A 14,864-nucleotide genomic window follows, 5' to 3' on the forward strand; every position below is an offset into this window, starting at 1 on the left:
TAGGCTTACGCTTATTATAAACACTGGATGCTACAAATTATTACAATTTATTCATATTTCAATGTATTTTTTCACAGGTCGACAGCTCAAACATTATTGGCCCAAACGTAAATTTCTTTTCAAAGGAGAGTAGCCAAGGAGGGATGCTGCACACGAGAGTAATTGGAGATCATTTCCGTGTGAAGGAGTCCAAGCCACAGGTAAAATCTACACAGAGGAACTTTCATAGTTTGATTTTCTGTTGTAAAAAGTCTGTTTTTATATTAGGGGTGTACAAAAATATCAAAATATAAATATATATACCGTGATACTAAATTAGTTGATACAGTATTGTTATCGTATTTTTTGGTTCTTTTAGTAATTTTTTGTGACTGCACTACAATTTTGTTTCTTATTTAGTGGAAGGAAACTTGTTTATGCAATACCCTTGACATATTCACAGTTTTGATGATTAAAATTGATGTATTTTATATGTAACTTTGCACAAGAAGTGGTTTAACAAAGAAATATTGTTGCTAAAATGTGTTTGGTTCTTTAAAAAAAAAAGCAAAATGTCTCAGAGTATCATGTGAAATATATCGATTATCACCGCTGAGAATATCGTATCATGAGCCATGTATCGTATCCTGTGACTCACTGCACTACTATATGTTTGTATGTTTAATATTGTTCTGGTTACTAGTTTCTAAAATGGTTTTGCGGTGAGACAGTGATGACAGAAGCAGGATTAACTTGACAAGAACATTTCCTGTGGGTGTGAAGCTACCTGAAAACAAAACTGTCTGAAGCTCTGTTACTCAAAGTAGACTTCAGCTTTATTTGAACAAAATCTGACCAGACAGGGCTGACTTAGCTGAATGACATCTCATTTTTGTTGCACCTAAACAAAACCATGAACAATTGTGTTGATCACAGGCTCGTGAAAATGTGCTGTTTAAATCCATTTTTGTATTTTTTCTTGTTTTTTTTTTTTTTCTTGAGTTTTCAGATAGTTATAGCTAATGTTAAGGTGACCATATTTTCAAAATTCTAAACTGGGACACACCCGAGTTGGGATGTTTGGTATAAATAAAATTGTGAAAAGAGCGTGTAACATTGTGAATTGTGTCAGTCATAATCTGAGGGACTTCTGACGCTGCATTTTTTTGCTTTATGGTCATTTGTAAACACGGATTTCTGTATTTTGGCTAAACAAATGATAATTTATGCTCCCCTTTAGTGTTGACAGGGATCAGACTAGTCCTGTTTTAGTCCTGGTTTAGATCAAATTGGACAAAAATAACATTACTTATATAAAACTGGGACAAATCAGTGGTTTTGTATAAATCTGCTGGGACAGGGAACACAGGGCTCAAAACTGGGACTGTCCCTGGTAAATAGGGACGTCTGGTCACCCTATGCTAATGTGTGCTTTGTGTCACCATGGTAACTGCTGAACTTTCCACCTATATACCGTACATACAGGCAGAACACCCCCAGCGCATGTCACTGTGAAGTATCAATAGATGTCATAGTTTAAAGGTGCTCTCTGTAACTTTTCTGATGGAAAAAGTTGCTCGCTTAGCTCCATGGTTGTGTGATTGCCTTTCCTAGAGCATGTTCCATAGTAGGCATGAAACTAGGGTGACCTTACGTCCCTATTTCCCCAGGACATTCCCAGTTTTGAGCCCTGTATCTCCTGTCCCACCAGATTTACACAAAAACAGTGATTTGTCTCAATTTTATATACAACAAATGTCCCAGGTGTCCCTATTTTTGACCAGTCTGATCCCTGCCAACAGTAAAGAGGCATAAATTGACATTTGTTGAGGTAAAATACAGAAAAGCTGCTTAGAAATGACCAAAACACAAAGAAAATGTGACTATACTGACTCAAATGGGCCGTGCACAGAACAGTTCTCCTTAATTACACATTTTATGATTTTGAAATTATGGTCACCGTACATGAAACTTTGAAGCAGATTATATCACTAGGCCAAGTTACAGGTCAGATCTGTGGAGAGGCAAGCCTGCTTACATGCATGTTTTCAAGTTATTGTGACTAAAAAAACACCTGTAATTGAATCAATGCTAGTTAGGTGAGTGTAAAGATAAAATATTGAACATCCGCAGCAAAGTAATAACATCTTCATGGAGACAAACAGGGAGACTATGTATCTGAAAAGTTACATAGAGTACCTTTAAAGATGGTGAAACTGATTGATGAGCATGATAGAGGTTTTTTCTGATGCTTTTTTCAGGTCCAGGTTTACATCAATAACATCCCGTCCTGGTGCTCTGGAGACTGTGGATTTGAATGGTCCCCAGAGAAGACCCCCGTCCTAACTGCAGTCACCCCATCAGAAGGTAACACTGCAAACTCTGAAACTATAACTGTACTATATTATATGATATCTTATATTATATTATATTATAGAAGAGGTCAAGGGCATCTAATAACTATTAAAGGGCCCATATTACGCTATTTTCTGATCTCTGTTATAATGTTGTTTCCTCATCATGAACATACATGCACAGCAAATTTGAGAGTGTTAATTCAACTCGTATATTGTTAATTTTAACATTTTTACCATGTCATATGGGGTCCACAATAAAATGAGTTAAAACTACACATTCCAAAGTGTAGAAGCCTCAACACTGGTTTTACACTGGTGTATAGTGAAAGACTAGTAACTCTATATTGCTATGTTTTAACAATTTATAACGTAGAAATAGTGTAGAGTGTTCTTCGTGTTACACTATTCGATAGTAACTCTTTCTTCACTAAATACAGTGTAAATGCTGTGGTCATTCTAGTTCATAATCCCTTTTACTAATGTAAAATAAAGAAAACCACCACAAAATTCCATTTCAACTTAACTTGTATTAAAACAATGCATATTATACAATCAACACACTTTAAATAAGTCATATGACACAATACTATTTGCAAAAACCAACTGAGAACAGGAATTCTCTGTGCCCTCAACAGCTAGTCACAATGATTGTCTTTTTTTTTTTTTAAAGTTGATTTTTCAATGCTGGCAGTCGATGGATGAATCAAGATCTTGTTTTGAATGGAATTCAGGCATGCTCGTCTCCAGAAATGAGATGTTCTTCCCATTATATAAACATAACAATGTTCACAATAGAGGCAGTGCTGCTAATTATGAAACATTAACACTGCAGAAGCTTTTTACCTTAAGAGTCAGTCTTGCATTCTTGGGGTTTCTTTTGACACATCCAACATCCATGTTGTAGACAGTTCTTTGAATACAGGTGTAAAGTTTGTGAGAGTCTGAGGACCAAGTGCCTTGAAGTGTTCACCAAATTCAGCCAGGTCAACGATGACATAAAAAAAAATCTTTGTCCTTTCCACTTCAGTCACAGGTAGAAAGGCCATCCAGGCTCAACCAGCAAGAAATGTGTCCATACCAATCTGTAAAATAAATACAGACTAGAATAAATATAACATATTTGAGTAACCACCTTGCAAAATGGGTTATGCAATATTTAATGAGCCATGAATAAAAATTTTAAAGTAAATATATAAAACCCGGACAACACGTGACAACTATGAAATAAACGTGGGAGTGTCCTAAAAAGGTAAAGTAATCCGGGGCATATGAGAGCTCACGTCATTGAACTCGAGGCTCGCTGAGTTCAGGTTCTGCTGAAAAACAAACGCTATTAGCTGTTAGCTGTTAGCTTAGCTTTGGACGGTGAAACCTGGCTTCTCTCTCGGACTGTAGTTCTCCCACTGGAAATGCTACAAAACTCCAACACTGATGTAGTGTAATTTTAAAAATAGACACTTTCTAAATGTTTGACGTTAACACTGTGAATCAACAGCAACTTTTTTTACTCTACAGTACTGTCATAGTTGAACTAACTCTTTACTATGTTGAAACATAGTGCTCCGTCCCATCAATTTTTGAGGTAACAGCTAACTTTTAGCTTTAGTTCTGTACAGATTGGCAATTCCAGGACTGAAATCATCCAAATGATTGTAGTGCAGGTGTATGGAGTTTAAAAACACAGTGGCGCACTTCCTGCATTACAATGTGACATCACAAGGTGTTACAGAGGAGAGTTTTCTGTTTGAGAGAAGAAGTCAGCCTAAATATACAGGGTTTGTGTGTTAAACATGTGTGAATGAAACAAAACACAACTCTGGGGATGTTTTTGATGAGGAAACATTATAACATAGACTGGACAATAGGACCAGAAACATAGGACCTTTAAATACTGCAAATCAAAATCAGCTAGGGATGTTATTATTGTAATTTGGATATTTAAGAAGTAAGAACTAAACTAAACTAAACTAAAGGAAATATATTGTTTTTCAGTTGTCATAGAAAAAAAATCTCTTTATTTCCAAAAAATATTGTTATGGTCATATAAATTATACATTAAAATCATTAGCCAAATTTAAATCTATATTTTAGAGGTTCACTGTGTAACTTTTTTGTTGAAGGTTCGTCCATTTTTTTTTTTTCTATGGATGTCATTACTTTGCCTGGAATGTTCCACAGTTTGACATTCAACAGCTCTACTTTACATGTATTAAATTACAGGTGGTTTTATAGCTCACACATACCTAGTAAAGAGTAGGAATGTAACAATAACCATGAAAAGTCTCACAATAATTATCATGGGCTGTCACAATATATTGAATTACAAGTTCCTTTGCTTAAAGGCATGTTTTTATCATAGCAACAGCTTTTAAACATTTGGAACTACATATCCCATGATTCATTTCAGTGCAAACAACAGGAAGAAACATGTTTTTTACTTGAATTCTTGGGATTATGACAGAAATAATTCACACCAAAATCTTGTCAAGGTATTTTAAAAGCAAAAAAGTGTCCTATCTACAATTATATTAGGCTCTCCAAAATATCGCAAGAGATGCATATCATGATAATATTGTACGGAGAGATTTGGATATTGTTACATCCCTAGTAAAAAGACATTCTGACTGTGAGGGGGGTGGCCTTTCCACAGCTCTGACCTGTAACTTGGTCTGGTTTGGTCTTCGTGAAGATAGAAAGGTTTAATGCAATACTGTGAAATATTTCAGACAAAGGAATAACATCTCCATGGAGTAAAACTTTTGACGGACCCTCCACCAGAAAAATTACACAATGCGTCTTTAGATCATAAATATTAATCACCTGTAATCACCTCATTCACAAATACAAACAAGAATTGCCATAAAATGTACTATAATAACAAAATGAAAGAAGTGCGGTTTAACAACCTAACAAAAATATTTTCCAGAATCCGAGGATCTTCAGACCGTCGTGACGATTTCTGGAACTGGATTTCCCCAGAATGAAAACGCTACAGTCATGATCGGGAATGTCAAATGTGATGTTACAGCTGTCACGGGTGCGTCCATCACAAACTCACTTTTATCAATTTACTGATAATTTGCAGCTGATGTCATCAACATTCCCTGGCGGTGTGACACTAATTGGACGCACTACTCTGTTAGAAGCTCTGTTACTCAAGTTAGACTTTAATCTGATCTTTATTTTAACACAAAAGCTGATGAAAGTTTGAACTGTAACAGGTGAGCTGATTTGTGCCGTTAAGCACACATAAAATTACAGTCACAAGGCAACTGTTTATCAGTTAGTCTACTGCAGTGGTCTCCAACATTTTTCCTCCTGTGAGGTACTTTTGCAAAACGAAAATGCCAGAAAGCTCTCTTTTTTAGCAGTAGCAGAGAAACTGAGAATATACCTCAACAAGCCATGGAACAGTTAGATGCCTATAAAACATAAACCATGATCCATTTGTCAGTGCACAAAGTTAGGGATGAAAATAATAAATTTACAATAGTAATTTATCAAATTTTACTTATTCAACAAAATACATAGGATTCAAAAATCCTTTGGCAAGCTACTTTCAAGGGGGTGGAGAGCTACTGGTAGCTTCCGAGCTACAGGTTGGAGACCCCTGGTCTAGTGTGACCAGACGTCCCTATTTACCTGGGACAGTCCCAGTTTTGAGCCCTGTGTCCCCTGTCCCAGTAGACTGATTTGTCCCACTTTTATACAAGAAATGTCCCAAGTGTCCTTATTTTTGACCAATCTGATACCTGCCAACAGGAAAGAGATGCATAAATTGTCATTTGTTCAGGTAAAATACAGAAAACCATGCTAAAAAAAATTACTAAAACACAAAGAAAATGTGACTATACTGACTCACGTGTTAGTTGTAAATAAGTCTTGAATGGGCCAAGTGCAACCATTTTTCTTCATTACAGACTTGTTTCACAGTTTTAGTAATACCAACCACCACAAACCGGGTATGTATGTTTTTGATTTTGAAAATTTGGTCACCCTAAGTTAGTCAGTCACTCTCACCTTTTATGCTGAAAACATAAAAAAATAAATAATAAATATATATAAATACAAATAAAAAAATGTATTTATATGATCTTAAAACTTCTTTAACAGTGTTTGCTTATGTGTGCATTGTGGTAACTCCTAAACATTCCACCATAGAGTTACATGCAAAATACCCCCAGCATGATGTCACTGCAAAGTATCAATAAAACAAAAGAAAGCTGAACTGTGCGATGCATTTTTGCAGAAAACCTTCAGACATGCAGTCCTGGACCATCTGTGGCCGGTACTTTCCCAGTGACAGTCACCTTCCCCTCCCTCGGAAACGCACAATACGCAGACAACAATGTTCTCTACTTCACCTACAAACTCATCGTCTCATCCTTCTCCCCAATGTCTGGAAGTCTGGCTGGTAACTATGACAACTTAAAACTTCATCAGAATCAAAGAACAATTTAGATGGATTTTTAGTTTTAGGTTTTGTTTTAGTTTAATTAAAAATGAGCTGTGTAGCGTTTTGGTTTGAGGTCCGTCACCTCCTTGTTTCTATGAATATGTCATTACTCTGCCTGGAATGTTCCACGGTATGATATTAAACAGCTCTACCTTATATTTATTAAAATACAGGTGGTATTATAGCTCAAAAATTATTAAGAAAAACAGGTATTTTAACTGCGTGGGATTGCCTCTCCACAGATCTGACCTGTAACTTGGTCTGGTCTCCGTGAAGATAGAAAGGTTTAATGCCATACTGTGAAACATTTCAGACAAATCAATAACATCTCTGTGAAGAAAAGCAGATGACGGACCCTCCACCAGAAAAGTTACACAGTGCACCTTTAAACCTGATTTGATTTAGATCTGTCTTCATTTTTTTTCCTTATCTAACTTTTAACATAGTGTCATATATTTTACTAATAGAATATACAGTCAAACTTGTTACCATCATTAAACTACAATGTACATAACCCCATGTTTTCTTTCAGGGGGAACGCTGTTGACAATCACAGGCTCTGGGTTTGACGTGAATGCCACTGTTACTGTTGGGGGCAGTTCTTGTGTGGTCGAAGATGCCACTGAAACTGAGCTGAAATGCAAAACACCCCCAGTAAGTCAACATAATACAATTTATTAAAGAGCCCATATTAACACAATTTTAAGATTTTATGTTACTATGTCGTTTCCTCATTAAAAACATACGTCGAGTTGTGTTTTGTTTTGTTCACACATGTTTAACACACAAACCTGCATATTGGATAAGGTGGAAAAGAGCATTTTGAGTTTTGGAGATATAGACAGACTAATAATAAAGGATACTACCCAAATATGTGTGAATGAAACAAAACCAGGTATGTTTTTGCGGAGATAACAACATTATAACATGTCTTAACCTTCACAAGAGATAATTTTGTGTAATAAATAATTTAAATATATTATAATATCCACAATTAGGCCTTTCACAATAATCACTATACTGACCAAAAACGTTTAAAACCATTCTTTGGGCCATTCTCCATAGAAACACAGTTGGAAATACATTTTTAGGCCGTATACTGTTGAACAGTATAGCCAAAGGAAAAGCAATTCCAACCATGTATGAAATGAAAAATGTATTCTAGTCTATTTTGGGCAAAAAATATCCATACTATGGTTTTACATGTGTGTTATTTGTTGTAGTGTTATAATATTTGAATATATGGACATGGATATTTGGATATTTATGGTTATTTATTATTGCAGGGAGTTTCTGGTTCTGCAGCGGTGACTGTGAGTGTGGGGAGCTTGAATACAACTGCATCTGCCTTTTTTATGTACGATACGAATCTGACAGCGCTAATCTCAAACATCAGCCCAAAAAGCACCCCTGTCAGCGGTAAGTTAAAGACATTCAGTTCATCTATTACTTCTTATTCAGTATTTTCAAAAACATTTAAAAGCTGATTTCTAGAACATGAAAGATAGATAGATAGATAGATAGATAGATATAATTAAAAAAAAAAGCCAATTCCAATTATTTTCCTCATAATGACCAAAGTTGATTTTTGAGCCTATTTTTTTTCTTAGTAAAGGTGCGTTGTGTAACTTTTCTGATTGAGGATCTATCAAATGCTCAATCAGTCAGTTTTTCTCTGTATTTTTGAGCTATAAAACCACCTATAATTTAATAAATCTAAGGTAGAACTGTTTAATTCTGTGGAACATTCCAGGCAGGGCAAGCAGAAACAACCTGTTGACGCACCTGCCACCAGAAAAGTTACACAATGCACCTTTCAGATCAAACTTCAAATTAGTGCCTCTTAAGATTCAGAACAATGTGAAAGTGCAGATAAGGGACAGCCGTAATACTGTCTGTACTTTGTCATGTGCAAACAGGTTGTAGTCACGCACAGTTGTGTTTCACTTGGTGATGAAATGGTTTATTCCCCTGAAATGTCTTGGAGTATTTCCTCTGGAAAGTCTTCTGTCACATTTGCTGCCACATATAGTGTAAAAAACCTGTAGCATCTTGGTTCAGTAAAGTTGCAAAAATTCAGTAATTACATGTATGTAAATGTATTTTGTTGTTCGTAACTTCAATATTTCAGTGCTGGCTCACAGTCCTTGTGCGTGTAATTGTCATTGCATTTTTTGACTCATACTATAGTCTCCACTTCACTGTGTCATGAGATGTACATAGTATATATAGTAGACCTGTCACAATAATTACTATATTGACATATGCAATATATAAAAGCTGGAGCAATATATTTTTAGAGCTCAAGATTTATCATGGGTATGTTTTCTTTGCAAAAGTGAAAGATTTTTGTTATTTTTGTTTTAAATGTAAAGGTTTGAGCTGTAGAGATTTGAGAGAATATGTGATTTCTATCTCTAATTATTGGTTCATTCTGCTTTTTATATGCTGCAGCTCATGTCTTTTAATGATACTTTCTGTTTAAAAATGGTTCAAAAGGATTATCTTGTATTATTGTGTTTGTGTCAGCAGTACAAAGTAATTTCAATATTATCGTTTGTCACAATATTTATCTTTAGCAATACATCATGACAGGCGTGGTACATAGCATATGAAATATTCTTCCTATCTGCATTGCACAGACACATTTGCTGTTGTTACAGACCACTGTTATATACCACTGTTTCTTACCTTTCTTTGTTACCTTGGTTTCTATATTCAACCTATACTTGACATGCCAGTGACAGGTACTGCGTAATTATGAGTGTCTAAGATAAGATAATTAAGAGGTTCAGTATAAGGACAAGTACGTAATTAGCTGTGGTTTTGACCTATGCAACCTAGCAATGTTGTCGTGCAGGTTTTCTATGGGAATCCTGGCTACAGAGATAACTATGGCTTTTAGCGTACATACAACAATAGAGGGGCTGTCAAACAAAACCTCTTAGACAATCAGTGGTACATACTATGCTATAATTAGACTCTTCGAGGTCCTATATTACACATGATTGACTCTTGTGAGTGTATACTGCTGTTACCGCATCAAACAAAGACCTGGAGTTGTGTTTTGTTTCATCCACACGTGTTTGAGTAACCCTGCATTATTTGTCTGTCTACATCTCCGCTGTTCAAAATGTTCTGATTCAACCTTGTGATGTCATGTAGAGGTAGTTTTCACCTTTTTTCTTTACCTTTTGTTTAGTAGAAATTGAGAAATTGATCTGTTTGAGAGATGAACTCAGCCTAAATATGCAGGGTTTGTGTGTTTAAAATGTGTGAATGAAACAAAACACGACTCCAGGTTTCATGTTTGTGATGAGGAAACAACATTATGACCTAGATCAGAAAATACCGTGACATGGGCCCTTTAAACAAATCCGTCTGTTCATCATTTTGACACTTGATTGACAGATTTTTATGTTCACATGTCTGAATAAGTAGTTTTTTCAGATTCAAGTGGTTTGGAACGTTTTGAGGTTTGAATAATGGCACTACTTTTTGACATGATTGTGTACAAATAATTTTACTTTAGATCGTGTATGCTTGCAGAGAAGACACTGAACCTTGTGTCAGTTTTTGTTTCATGTAGATAGGTACAGTAATTACAGAGATATTAACAGAGATATTAAAATTCGGCTGATGTAGTTGGATGTTCAAAATTTTAGAATGGAGGCCAGTGGAAACAAACTGAAGCAGACATTTTATATTTTCAACAACAGATGTCAACGCTTATGGTTTTTAAAACTTTAAAACAGGGTATAGATATAAGTTCACTTTGCTGTTAAGAAGGAGCTGTTAACTTGAAAACTACCACTTCATGACATCAAAAGGTCGAACAGAGCATTTTGAGCTTTGGAGACATAGACACTTTTAAAGGGTCTATATAATTTGTGTTTTGTTTTTCACAGAACCAGGACTTCTTATCATTAATGGATCGAATCTGGGAGTGGATGACGAAGGCAGTGTAGTGACAGTCGGTGGAAAGGCTTGTAATATGATCAAATGGACACAGACAAATATCCAGTGCAGCCTCCCTCTGCTCCCGCCAGGGCTGCACCAAATCGACATACAGATTGAGAAAAATGGGAAAGCACATTTAAGGTACAGTTACTGTACTGTCTTTACTCTATAATATATTGTGATGTGTGAGCTACTGTGCCCAAACCATTTTCTTTGTAATGACACAAATCCTTTTTTATTTTAAAGCAATGGTGTGAATGCCAGTATTGAGTACGTCCTGGAGGTCCACAGTGTCTCTCCGCTGGTGGGCTCTTTGATGGGAGGAACTGAACTCGTCATCACTGGATCTGGATTCAACAAAAACAACACTGAAGTTTCAATTGGTGAGTCATTTGTATCTGGACTGAGAAACTTATTACATAGAAAGGGTCCGTCAAATGCTTTTTTCCATGGAGATGTTATTGCTTTGTCTGGAATGTTTCACCGTATAGAATTAAACCTTTCTATCACCATGGAGACCAAACTAGACCAAGTTACCAGTCAAATTTGTGGAGAGACGACCTCACTCACAGTCAGAATGTCTGTTTTTCTAGGTATTTTTGAGCTATAAAATCACCTGTAATTGAATAAATGTAAGAACTGTGAACTTGAACTTGATCTTAATGTCATACTGTGGAACATTTCAGGCAGAGCAATGACATATCCATAGAAACAAGCAGGTGACCTACCCTCCAGCAGAAACTTGAAATGTTCCACAGTATGACATTAAACAGCTCTACCTTACATTTATTCAATTATAGGTGGTTTTATAGCTCAAAAATACTTAGAAAAACAGACATTCTGACTGTGAGCGGGGTCACCTCGCCACAGATCTGACCTGTAACTTGGTCTGGTGTGATCTCCATGGTGATAAAAAGGTTTGATATCATACTGTGAAACATTCCAGAAAAAGCAATTACATCTCCACAGAGAAAAGCATTTGATGGACCCTCCACCAGAAAAGTTACACAAGGCACCTTTAAAATACAGTATATACTTTCTTTTTGTTGCTATACTCTATTGCAGATTCTATCATCATAACACACTAAGGCTGTGCATTTAATTGAATTTTGATCTCAATTTCAATTTGTGTGTCAAACGATCTCCAAACTCATATAATCGAGTTGAAGCAAAGTTTATTTTGGGACATTTTTAATATAAATGTGTATATTTATTGTAGAACAGCTGGATACTTAGTTTATTTTGGAGACATTTATGTTTTTGTATTTGTATTTCTATTAAAGTTTTTTTGTAAATTATCAATAACAAAGTGCTTTTTTTGAGAGAGAAATGCTGAATAAATGCATCGTGTCACTAAAAAATAATAGTTTGAATAATCTTGATATCAATATTGACCAAAAATAATCATGATAATGTTTTTTCCATAACACACTTAGCTCTATAACACACTAGTTTTTATTGTTCTGAAACAGAGTTGTTGAGAAACATGTTATGCTCTGTAAAATTGCACTGTTTTCAAGTCAGTTTAAAGTTTTGTTTGTTTGTTTGTCCTGTGAAAATCCCATCACGTCACTTCCCACTATTCGGATGTATAATACGAGTATATATTTCATGTACATTTTTACCCTGTAGTGACATAACTCCTGTTTCATGCGTGACATCACCAGGTGGAGTCGAGTGTGAAGTGATGAACGCCACACCGACAAGATTGGAGTGTGTTTTACAATCGAGCCAAAATACTGTCACCGTGACCAACCAAGGCATCCACCAAGGTACGTTTTACATTTCTTCTTCTTTTGTTCAAACGTCAAATTGAATCTCCTTAGACTAAAATTGAACACAAAAGATGTAGTAGATCAACTTACAAACCACAGCTGTGAGCGCTGGAGCTGTCACCTGTAGCTAAAATCGGACACCAACTAGAGCAGACACAAAGAATTCTGTTAAAACTGGTGCAGTTTTCTAAAATTAGCTGTTTTCAAAGCAGGTGGTTGTTGAGGTGTTTAAACCAGGCAAAAGTAATTTGAGATGTATTAGTATTTTACAATATGTCACACTTACTAATATATTCAGTGTTGGTAGTAGTAAAGTGCTGTACTTAAGTAAATATTTTAGGTACCTGTACTTTACTTAAGTTAATTTAAAGTGGATACTTCTTAAATTTTACGTCACTACATCAGAGAGCAGATATCTGTACTTTCTACTCCACTACAATTTTGAACAGGACAGAAAAGTAAAAGTATTTTTATTATTGAGTGAGACCAGTTGAAATGGTAGAGGATTTATTTTTAACAAGTTGTGGTTTGAGCAAAGAAAATATACATAATGTGTATAAATGATAATTCAGTTGTTTCTGTTAAAAATGTGTATCAAAATCACTACATTTGAGATCTCAAAATGAGCCCGAAATACTTTTGCTTTTTACTCTTTAAGTAAATTTTTAAACAAGTACTGTAATACGTTTATTTGAGTAGTGATGTGAGACTTGTACTTTTACTTGATTTTTATTTTTTACTTATTTTTTTGCTCCGGTATCTGTACTGTATCTGTGAGTACTTCTTCCACCACTGCTTATATCCAAATCTCACAGTACAATATTATCAGGATATGCATCTCATGGTACGATATTTATTGGGATACTTTGAAGAGGATAATATAATTGTAGATAGGACACTTTTTCCCTTTTAAAATACCTTGACAAGTCTGAATTATTTCCATCATAATCCCAAGAATTCAAGTAAAAAACATATCTTTTCATGTCATGTCTTCCTGCACTGAAATGAATCATGGGATATGTAGTTCCCAGTGTTTACAAGCTGTTGCTACTATAAAACCATGCATTTAAGCAATGAAAGTTATGATTCGATATACTGTGACAGCCCACGATATTATTTTGAAACTTTTGACAATATGATATCAAGGTATTTATTGTTACATCCCTACTGTTTAGTTAACCCTCCTTTTATTTACTGTAGCCTTCTTGTTTTGTTTGTTGTGGGCAAAGAGAGATATTTCTATCAAAGCCAAAATCTTACTTAACTATAGTTTTTATTATTAACTATTTGTTTGTTGAAGTGATATGATAGAGACCGAATTGGAAGGGCAAAATAGTGAAATAAAAACACCAGATCATGTCGAGCGGGTTAATACGAACATTTTAAGACCAAAATGACAAACTTACTGCTGCAGTTACGGAGAGAGGGGCAACAATTTTTCTATGTCAACTCAATTAGAGTCGATTTAGCCTGAAACGCCCCCCATTCTCACTTCCTATTTGGAACTTGGTGGTACAGTCTATGGCTAAAACAACTTAATTTCTTTTACAGAGTTCGGACAGGGCTACGCTTGGGAACCTGCCTCCGTGACCATCCATGCAGGAGATAAGGTACTTTGGCGCTGGACCACTCCGACCTTCCTCCGGCTCAAATACAGAGTGTTCAGTGTCTCCGCCCCGAGCAAGAACCAGGATGAAGGAGGCCCATTCAACAGCGGCCCTGCTACAGCCAATGGTAAAATAACAGTTTACAGCTCAGAAAGTCATATGAACCATTTACACATGCAGACAAATCTCAGAATTTACCTGGAGACCAAATCAGACAAACCTACTGACCTGGTTCAGCCCAGGTTTATTCCTGGTTTAGACCTGGTTTAGTCCTGGTTTAGTCTTGGTTCAGTCCTGGTTTAGACCTGGTTTAGTCCTGGTTTAGTCCTGGTTTAGACCTGGTTCAGTCCTGGTTTATTCATGGTTTAGTCCTGGTTCAGTCCTGTTTCAGTCATGGTTTAGGCCTGTTTCAGTCCTGGTTTAGGCCTGGTTCAGTCATGGTTTAGTCCTGGTTCAGTCCTGTTTCAGTCCTGGTTTAGACCTGGTTCAGTCTTGGTTTAGTTCTGGTTCAGTCCTGGTTTATACCTAGTATAGTCTTGGTTTAGCCCTGGCTTAGACTTCGTTTAGTCCTGGTTCAGTCCTGTTTTAGACCTGGTTCAGTCCTGGTTTAGTCATGGTTTAGTCCTGGTTCAGTCCTGCTTAGTCATAGTTTAGTCCTGGTTCAGTTCTGGTTTAGACCTGGTTTATACCTAGTTCAGTCCTGGTTTAGACCTGGTTTAGTCCTGGTTTA

The 14,864-nt window shown here is 36.0% G+C and overlaps 1 protein-coding gene across 1 annotated transcript in view; it reads left to right on the forward strand.

Moving 5' to 3' along the window:
• Positions 1-14,864, forward strand: part of pkhd1l1.1 (PKHD1 like 1, tandem duplicate 1) — a 75,988-nt gene that overhangs the window by 18,711 nt on the left and 42,413 nt on the right. Inside the window, exons 27-36 of the mRNA XM_055157661.1 lie at positions 78-200; positions 2,241-2,346; positions 5,263-5,373; positions 6,586-6,750; positions 7,325-7,446; positions 8,079-8,211; positions 10,701-10,893; positions 10,999-11,135; positions 12,420-12,524; positions 14,079-14,261. Coding sequence (XP_055013636.1) covers positions 78-200; positions 2,241-2,346; positions 5,263-5,373; positions 6,586-6,750; positions 7,325-7,446; positions 8,079-8,211; positions 10,701-10,893; positions 10,999-11,135; positions 12,420-12,524; positions 14,079-14,261 — 1,378 coding nt within the window. The remainder of the gene's footprint in view (positions 1-77; positions 201-2,240; positions 2,347-5,262; positions 5,374-6,585; positions 6,751-7,324; positions 7,447-8,078; positions 8,212-10,700; positions 10,894-10,998; positions 11,136-12,419; positions 12,525-14,078; positions 14,262-14,864) is intronic.

This window comes from Boleophthalmus pectinirostris, unplaced genomic scaffold (assembly GCF_026225935.1).
Source record: "Boleophthalmus pectinirostris isolate CB_2022bp ecotype Guang Dong unplaced genomic scaffold, ASM2622593v1 HiC_scaffold_21, whole genome shotgun sequence".
Taxonomy (NCBI): Eukaryota; Metazoa; Chordata; class Actinopteri; order Gobiiformes; family Gobiidae; genus Boleophthalmus; species Boleophthalmus pectinirostris.